The following is a 10040-nucleotide window of genomic DNA, read 5'->3' on the forward strand; positions in this document are numbered from 1 at the left end:
CGACGATGCGACAAAATTCAACCAAAGTCACAATTATTACATTATTCCAATTTAATGAAATAATAAAACATACCGGAAAGCATTATAATTACGTTATAGCTTAATAAAAAAAAATCATATTAAATATCGGCGTTATTTTTTTAAATAATAACTAGTGCGCCTGCGCACATTTGACCTCCTTTTCCCTTTGACTTTGTGGCTGTGCTATCTAGTGGAAACCACCTTGTCTTCCAAAACGCGTGTTTTGCTTTGCACCCTGGGATTGATCCTCAAAACCATGGCGTCCCGTGTCCTAGCGCAGTGTGTCCGCCAGCTCCCCCGGTCTTCCGTGAGACTCTCGTCGGGTAACTTTGCAGTGAGAACCGCAGCTGTCCCGGTCCTATTCAACCCCCGACCGTTGTCCTTCATTGCCAGCAGTCAGCGGACCCGGTGGATCGAACAAACACGGGTTTGTCTTGAATAACATGGAGACATTTAGTCGCTGCTGTGGCCTAGTAGTGATGGATTGCACATTGACCTACCAGTGTCTTTCCAAACTAAATCTGTAACTAAGTGCCAACCGGTCACTTTGCAAAGCCAAGCTCTTTAAAACCGGGACAAAACTGGTTCCGTTTTTACTAATTCAACGAAACCGACTCTGTGAAAATGCATAGTTTGAATGATACGTGCATTTATGTTACAAAACAACCGACTGTGTCTCATGTGTTAGCAGCAGACAAAGTTAAGCTAAGCTAATTGATCATGTAATCGTTTGATACTTGGCTAGTTTAGTTGAGTACAATTCGAATTATACTTTCTGTTCAAACGATTCGTCTGGCGCACAATTAAGTGCTGTTAGCATAGCTTACTAGCATGTTATATAGTGTATACTAGCTAGATGACAGTCGATTTGACTCATTTTAATTTACTCTAAAGCAAATGTGTTATTTATTATCAATACCTGAGGTTGTTGTGACAGGATGTGACGCACGCATGACTTGCGCACTAAATTCAATGCAGTGGACATCTGTAATATTAGCTAGCTATTATCTAGGCTTGAACTAAACTGCTTGATTGGTCAAATGGGTGCAGAAGTGTTGTCAGTCAAGCTGGCATCGATAAGTGAATGACCTCTGAACCCATCCTTTCTTCCTTCCTTCCTGTCCTCGTTCTTCTTCTTCTCTAGATCTCCAGCTCAGTGGGAGTGTTCTGTAGACAGTATGGAGACCTGCCTCCCCTCACCATTGAAAGCATTAAAGAACGAGTAATGTATGTCCTCAAGCTCTACGACAAGATCAACCCAGAGAAGGTAAGGACAGACCCGGGGAGAGAGAGTTTCTATTGGACAAAATCCTCTACTGTTTCTGTTCCTATTCGCTTCCTCATGGTAAGGACAGACCCGAGGAGAGAGAGTTTCTATTGGACAAAATCCTCTACTGTTTCTGTTCCTATTCGCTTCCTCATGGTAAGGACAGACCCGAGGCGCCACGGCTTGTTTTCGAGAGTAGGAATACTGAGTCATTAGTCCAGACGGTTTTACGTTTTGCAATGACAACGAGAGAGAGTTTCTATTGGACAAATCCTCTCCTGTTTCGTTCCCATTCGCTTCCTCGTGGTTCTGTTTATGGTGTCTAGTGAATTTATTCCCCACATATCTAGGATCAGTTTGACATCCACACTCCTTATCTTTCATACATGTATTCATACCATTTCCTCCTTCCAACGAAATATAGTCCCGACACTAATCTAAGGTTGCTACCCAAGCTGGCTGGTTGTTCGTTCGATCGGTTCGGTTGCCAGAGACACGACCCAGTTCGTTCAGTCTTGTTGTTCTGTATCTATGGACGAGACCCAGTCGTTCAGTCTTTTTGTTCTGTATCTATGGACGAGACCCAGTCGTTCAGTCTTTTTGTTCTGTATCTATGGCGACCCAGTCGTTTGTTCTAAATGTTCCATTGCCACACTGGCTGTTATTGAGGTGCGATTTCACCTGGCATAGAACATGTGCTCTCTCATCAGGACCCTGTTGTTCAGAGGAGCTGGCCAACAACATGGCCAACACAATCACTTCAAACTGAAGCTGGAAACACTGAGAACCACAGCCAACAACACAGCCAACAACACAGCCAACAACACAGCCAACAACACAGCCAACAACACAATCACTTCAAACTGAAGCTGTAAACTAGCCGCACTTATTTGGGCCTGTTTTCTATTGACATTTCTTTGTTTATATCCATAAAAATGATGACAGCTGATTCATGATTTCGGCTGAGAAACCCTCTCTCTCTGTCTGTCTCTCTCTGTCTCTGTCTCTCTCGACACGTTCATTACAATGGGACAGCTGGAGATTGTTTCAATGTTGCAAATGTCAGAAAGACAGCCAGGTTTATACAAATCTCCGCTGTTGAAAGCGAAATATTAGTGTAAAAGAAATATGAGATAATGCTTTTTATAGTGGAGATGTTATAAATTGCCTGGCTGGGCTGATGAGACAGTGGACTGCGCAGTCAGGTGGAACAGCGTAAATAGACATTTTAACGTCATAGATTATACCCACCCGTTGTATAAATACAAAAGTATGTGATTTTGGATGAGTAGGTGTCCACATACTTTTGGTTATGTATCTCAGAGTAGGACTGCAGATCTAGGATGTCCCTGTCTGTCCTGATCTCCTCTGATCGATGTGTATCCTCAGCTGGCGACGTCGTCCCACTTCCTGAAGGACCTGGGGTTAGACAGCTTGGACCAGGTAGAGATCATTATGGCCATGGAGGATGAGTTTGGTGAGTCTGTCTCCCTGTGTCTTTGTCTCTCTCTCTGTGTTTGACTGTCGGTCTGTCTCCCTCCCTCCCTGTCGGTCTGTCTCTCCCTCCCCCTCTCTGTCGGTCTGTCTCTCCATGTCTGTGTCTCCCTGCTGGTCCATTCGTTGATTTAAATAGGAATGTTCTAGACTAGTCATTATATTTTCATGACGATAACTTAGTTGTTAGGATTAACTAACCCTTTCCACTTCCTACATACAACTGTGGTTAATACCACTGTGTTAACATGTGTGTGTGTGTGTGTGTGTGTGTGTTAAGCCTAATTGTGTGTGTGTGTGTGTACGTTAAGCCTAATGTGTGTGTGTGTGTTAACGTGTTCCTGCTGCAGGGTTTGAGATCCCGGATGTGGAGGCAGAGAAGCTGATGTCTCCTCAGGATATCGTCCAGTACATCGCTGACAAGAAGGACGTGTATGAATAAGAATGAACCAGGAATTACTAACACACCCAGTGAGTGTCCACGCCGACTTCCCCCACGCCGACTTCCCACACGGCGACTTCCCCCCTTCCCACACGCCGACCTCCCCCACGGCGACTTCCCCCCTTCCCCCACGCCGACTTCCCCCACGGCGACTTCCCCCCTTCCCCCACGCCGACCTCCCCCATGGCGACTTCCCCCCTTCCCCCACGCCGACTCCCCCCACGCCGTTATATATATATATATAATTATATAAACAATTTGCTGATGTTTTGTTTTTGGAGAGACTTCGAAGCCACTCAGAAAAAACCTGTCTTTTGTTGTTCTGTTATAGTATTTAATTTAAACCTTGTTGTTGTTGTTAAGACAGTAACATTAACTTAAACAAATATATATATATATATATATATTATATATATATATATTATATATACGTTAAGGAAAATATTTTTCATTTGTTTAGCGGATGTAAAAGCTGTCTGTAATTCAATAAACATGTCGGGGACATTTAGTGACACGCCCCTATCAGTCATTTAGTGACACGTCCACTATCAGTCATTTAGTGCGGTGGTCCCCAAACTTTGACACGCCCCCTATCAGTCATTCAGTGACACGTCCACTATCAGTCATTTAGTGCAGTGGTCCCCAAACTTTGACACGCCCCCTTAGAGGGGGTGGCAGGGGGGCGGGGCCTCAGTCTGGCTTTTAACTTACTCTTGAAAGTGTCCAGATCGACTTGCCCATGGGAAGGGGGGGTGGGATGTTCCCCCTTGCTGGAAGGGGGGGTGGGGATGTTCCCCCTTGCTGGAAGGGGGGGTGGGATGTTCCCCCTTGCTGGAAGAGGGGGGGTGGGATTTTCCCCCTTGCTGGAAGAGGGGGGGATGAAACAGTTTGAGAACTCCCTGTTCTAGTGTGTCAATTAGACTCCCGTATCATTACCGTTTCAGCAGGGAAATCAATCCAACACATGAATGAATGACCTGTGCACAGTGATGCACTTTCTAAACGGGCCATTTCCCAGAAATCCCGTTGACTGTGAACGCTGTAGACGTCGGCTCGAGCAGAAATGACATCGTCAATCGCAGTTTATCGGTGTTGTTTGAATCCCTGTCTGTTTTTATTCACTAAAACATAGAATCTATTTCATCACATTTTAATTAAATTAATGTGTTTTTACTGAGGTAGAACTTCCTGTTTCTGCTCCTCACAGGAAGTCCTGATGATGCTGTCCGACTGGCTGGGCTGGGCAGCGTCTCCCTCCCTCCCCCGCCCACCACTTCATCAGTCCCTCCTCCTCCTCCTCCTCCGTTCTCTCTGTGGCATCTGATGCCTTTTGTCTTGTGTTCCACTGTATTTAATGAAAATGTGTATTTTCCTCCTGAGTTCGGGAGGTGAAAAATAAACATCACTTTTATGGTTGGACTCTTGTTGTACAGCGCCATCTTGTGGTTCAGGGAGTTCCCTCACTAAGCCTCAACCAAATTCACATAGAAATATGAGTTATGGATCTGTCACGGTCCTTGAAAGCAAGTCTACGAAGCAGTAGAGCAGTTCTATGTTTCCCATTCAATAAAATGTTTTTGTAAACCAGCTTTAAAACACAGCATTCTGGGTAAAATCCATTTCACAATGATTCTCTGCTTGTTTTGTCATATACTGACATTTTAGCACAGTATCTTTGAGAACACCATCCTAATATTGAGTCCCCCCCCCCCCCCCCCCCTTTGCCCTCAATTCTTCTGAGAACTATAACTCAGGAGTTGTAAGCGTTCCACAGGGATGCTGGCCCATGTTGACTCCAATGCTTCCCACAGTTGTGTCAAGTTGTCTGGATGTCCTTTTGGGTGGTGGACCGTTCTTGATACACACAGGAAACTGTTGAGCGTGAAAAAACCCAGCAACGTTGCAGTTCTTGACTCAAACCGGTGCGCCTGGTACCTACTACCAAACCCTGTTCAAAGGCACTTCAATATATTTTGTCTTGCTCATTCCCCCTCTGAATGGTACACACACAATCCATGTCTCAAATCCTTCTTTAACCCGTCTCCTCCCCTTCTTCATCTACACTGATTGAAGTGGATTTAACAAAGTGACATCAATAAGGGATCATATCTTTCACCTGGTCAGTCTGTCATGGAAAGAGCAGGTGTTCCTAATATTTTGTCCACTCAGTATATAACCACGTTTCAATCCACTGTTTTTTGAGTAAAGTTAAACTGTATATATTTAAAAAATAAATAATAATAATCACGACAGTTGTGACGGAAAAAAACAGGTTTTTTCGGGTAAAACAGACTAAATAAACGATGAAGAACGACGAAGATTTTCCTGGATCAGAGACGGAATGTTTCTGTCAAAAAGCATCGATGACGACGTCACCAGAATAAGACAATATTTACTGGATAATAGAGAAGTGTCTGGTTTCTACCAAAACGTTTGTTTCCATCACTGCTGATGGGACGATTTTATTTTAGGACTTGACTCGCTCTGTGGATGGAAACGTGGTTCTCTCTGTGTACCTACTACTAGAAAGGCAGTTCATTTTTTACCCAGAAGTGATTTGATATTGAGATCAAGCTGGCGGGACCTAAATGGACCCCAATGTCAGGGGAAAACTGTTGTTGCTTGATTGGGATCGGCCCGGGGTCCCTAGTTTTATGACCCCACCCTTGAGAATGTATCAGGTGTCCCTGCACGACACCCTATAGAGACCTGAGAGGATTTGGCAGGTGTAATCTCAGAGGATGTGGCAGGTGTAATCTGAGAGGATGTGTCAGGTGTAATCTGAGAGGATGTGCCAGGTGTAATCTGAGAGGATGTGTCAGGTGTAATCTGAGAGGATGTGCCAGTTGTAATCTGAGAGGATGTGTCAGGTGTAATCTGAGAGGATGTGTCAGGTGTAATCAATATTGTAAAAGGTGGAAGTTTCACCATTTCACATCTTTGTCATTTAGCAGACGCTGTAATCCAGAGAAATTTACAGGAGCATTTTAGGGTTTAAGTGCCTTGCTCAAGGGCACGTCGACAGATTTTTCACCGCGTCGGCTCGGAAACCAGAAACCTTTCAGTTACGGTCTTAACCACCAGGCCCCCCTGCCGCCCCTCTACCATGATGATGACTCCTCTCCAATCCCAACGTTCTTACCCACCAGACCCCTCTACCATGATGACTCCTCTCCAATCCCACCAGACCCCTCTACCATGATGATGACTCCTCTCCAATCCCAACGGTCTTACCCACCAGACCCCTCTACCATGATGATGACTCCTCTCCAATCCCAACGGTCTTCACCACCAGACCCCTCTACCATGATGATGACTCCTCTCCAATCCCACCAGGCCCCTCTACCATGATGATTACTCCTCTCCAATCCCAACGTTCTTACCCACCAGACCCCTCTACCATGATGACTCCTCTCCAATCCCACCAGACCCCTCTACCATGATGATGACTCCTCTCCAATCCCAACGGTCTTCACCACCTGACCCCTCTACCATGATGATGACTCCTCTCCAATCCCAACGGTTTTAACCACCAGACCCCTCTACCATGACGATTACTCCTCTCCAATCCCAACGGTCTTCACCACCAGACCCCTCTACCATGATGCTGACTCCTCTCCAATCCCAACGGTCTTAACCACCAGGCCCCCCTGCCGCCCCTCTACCATGATGATGACTCCTCTCCAATCCCAACGGTCTTAACCACCAGGCCCCCCTGCAGCCCCTCTACCATGATGATGACTCCTCTCCAATCCCAACGGTCTTAACCACCAGGCCTCCCTGCAGCCCCTCTACCATGATGCTGACTCCAATCCCACCAGACCCCTCTACCATGATGATGACTCCTCTCCAATCCCAACGGTTTTAACCACCAGGCCCCCCTGCCGCCCCTCTACCATGATGCTGACTCCTCTCCAATCCCAACGGTCTTAACCACCAGGCCCCCCTGCCGCCCCTCTACCATGATGCTGACTCCTCTCCAATCCCAACGGTTTTAACCACCCCTCTACCATGATGATTACTCCTCTCCAATCCCACCAGACCCCTCTACCATGATGATGACTCCTCTCCAATCCCAACGGTCTTCACCACCTGACCCCTCTACCATGATGATGACTCCTCTCCAATCCCAACGGTTTTAACCACCAGACCCCTCTACCATGACGATTACTCCTCTCCAATCCCAACGGTCTTCACCACCAGACCCCTCTACCATGATGATTACTCCTCTCCAATCCCACCAGGCCCCTCTACCATGACGATTACTCCTCTCCGATTCCAACGGTTTTAACCACCAGACCCCTCTACCATGATGATTACTCCTCTCCAATCCCAACGGTCTTACCCACCAGACCCCTCTACCATGATGATGACTCCTCTCCAATCCCAACAGTCTTAACCACCAGACCCCTCTACCATGATGATGACTCCTCTCCAATCCCAACGGTCTTACCCACCAGACCCCTCTACCATGACGATTACTCCTCTCCGATCCCAACGGTTTTAACCACCAGACCCCTCTACCATGATGATGACTCCTCTCCAATCCCAACAGTCTTACCCACCAGGCCCCTCTACCATGATGATGACTCCTCTCCGATCCCAACAGTCTTACCCACCAGGCCCCTCTACCATGATGATGACTCCTCTCCAATCCCAACAGTCTTACCCACCAGGCCCCTCTACCATGATGATGAGTCCTCTCCAATCCCAACGGTCTTAACCACCAGGCCCCTCTACCATGATGATGACTCCTCTCCAATCCCAACGGTCTTACCCACCAGGCCCACCCCTGTTAGGCATTTTATGAATACTGACTAAACAATATTTACATTTAAAAATGACTATAATTAATTAAACTCTACCCTCTTTTACAATATCTGATTAATAATAATGTTAGTTCCTAAGAAAGAGGTTATGTAGCAGGGATAAGGGGTAATTGGAAATGATAACCTTTGTGTGGGAATTAATGTGTCTTTTAAGCGAAGAGGGTCATTAACCTATGTTTGAACCGACTCAGCTATAACTCTGTGGTGATTACATAAGACAGCGAGAGCCCCTCCAGGTTCTCCGTATCTGGAACTGTCTGCTAAGTGGTAATAAACTATGGTGAGACTTCAGGAGATGCTAAGTGGTAATAAACTATGGTGAGACTTCGGGAGATGCTAAGTGGTAATAAACTATGGTGAGACTTCAGGAGATGCTAAGTGGTAATAAACTATGGTGAGACTTCAGGAGATGCTAAGTGGTAATAAACTATGGTGAGACTTCAGGAGATGCTAAGTGGTAATAAACTATGGTGAGACTTCAGGAGATGCTAAGTGGTAATAAACTATGGTGAGACTTCAGGAGATGCTAAGTGGTAATAAACTATGGTGAGACTTCAGGAGATGCTAAGTGGTAATAAACTATGGTGAGACTTCAGGAGATGCTAAGTGGTAATAAACTATGGTGAGACTTCAGGAGATGCTAAGTGGTAATAAACTATGGTGAGACTTCAGGAGATGCTAAGTGGTAATAAACTATGGTGAGACTTCAGGAGATGCTAAGTGGTAATAAACTATGGTGAGACTTCAGGAGATGCTAAGTGGTAATAAACTATGGTGAGACTTCAGGAGATGCTAAGTGGTAATAAACTATGGTGAGACTTCAGGAGATGCTAAGTGGTAATAAACTATGGTGAGACTTCAGGAGATGCTAAGTGGTAATAAACTATGGTGAGACTTCAGGAGATAATACAGATATATTGTGTCAGGTATGTGCACTAGTGAGTTGGAAATAACTTTTGAACCTGCTTTGTCCTGGTCGAGAGGAGGAGATACATTTTATAACCTATGACGTCATATTTGATAGAAACCTCTACAACAGTATATGAGCAGCGCTCTCCGAGAATAAATGCTATTGGCTAATTTTGATTAGACTGGTCTCTGTCTATTTCATGCAAGTAAGGATCTTACAAATTCTTAGAAACAGACAGAATGATTTTAATTGAATTGGTTAATGAACACATACAGGAATTGTTAAATTCCTTTGACACCCTGCCGCCCCTAACAGGGGTGTAAGGGCTCTATTTGGGGATAGGGCCAGAAATGAACAGACGACAGACAACATCAGTCAAATCACTGTTAGTCTTTTTATTGAGGGTTGTACCCAAGTTATACAGCTTTGTGTTCCGACACTACGGCCAGAAGGTTTACAAACAAACAGTTATCAATATGCCTAGCGCTCGGTCGGTCGGCCGGTCGGCTCAGCCCAGGAGACCGTCCACCAACCAACCTAATAAACACCTTCAGTACACATTCTCTTTAATACTAAAATAATCACACACAAAGTAAAATAAAAACATCAACCAAGAAGGAAAAATAATAATAATATATATCGTTATTATTATGAAATAAAAACAATGACAACAGAACGACAGCATCGTCGTGGTGACGATGGGAGGAGACATGGGATGACGGTGGGAGGAGCAGGCTGGAGTCTCTACCTTGGTTAAACGTTACATCAGGCCTCTGTGTTACCAAAATAAGGATTGTCCTTCAGAAAGTGCAGTTTCCCCCCCGAAGAAGACGAGATAATACAAAGACCCTGAACCCCCCCCCCCCCCCCCCCCCCCCCCGTCAGGAAGACACAACGCCAAAACACCGGCCCTGTAACTGACAAGTCTTTATTATTAGTCATATTATAGACATGGGTTTCTCTCTGTACATCGTATCAATCAGCCTCCCAAAGCAATGTGCATATTAGGTTTACAGGTCAGGCCAATATTCTACTCTGCATCTCAAGGTCTGAGGCTTCTAGCTGATACAATTCTCA

The 10040-nt window shown here is 45.4% G+C and overlaps 1 protein-coding gene across 1 annotated transcript; it reads left to right on the top strand.

Annotated features, from left to right (window-relative positions):
* Positions 1-189: 189 nt before the first annotated feature.
* On the top strand, positions 190-4643 carry ndufab1b (NADH:ubiquinone oxidoreductase subunit AB1b). The gene is made up of 5 exons (XM_036972135.1): positions 190-448; positions 1166-1288; positions 2678-2765; positions 3133-3253; positions 4432-4643. The coding sequence occupies exons 1-4, from the start codon at positions 278-280 to the stop codon at positions 3222-3224; spliced, it is 474 nt and encodes a 157-aa protein (XP_036828030.1). The 5' UTR covers positions 190-277; the 3' UTR covers positions 3225-3253; positions 4432-4643.
* Positions 4644-10040: the final 5397 nt, after the last annotated feature.

The sequence above is a fragment of the Oncorhynchus mykiss genome, unplaced genomic scaffold, assembly GCF_013265735.2.
Source record: "Oncorhynchus mykiss isolate Arlee unplaced genomic scaffold, USDA_OmykA_1.1 un_scaffold_120, whole genome shotgun sequence".
Taxonomy (NCBI): domain Eukaryota; kingdom Metazoa; phylum Chordata; class Actinopteri; order Salmoniformes; family Salmonidae; genus Oncorhynchus; species Oncorhynchus mykiss.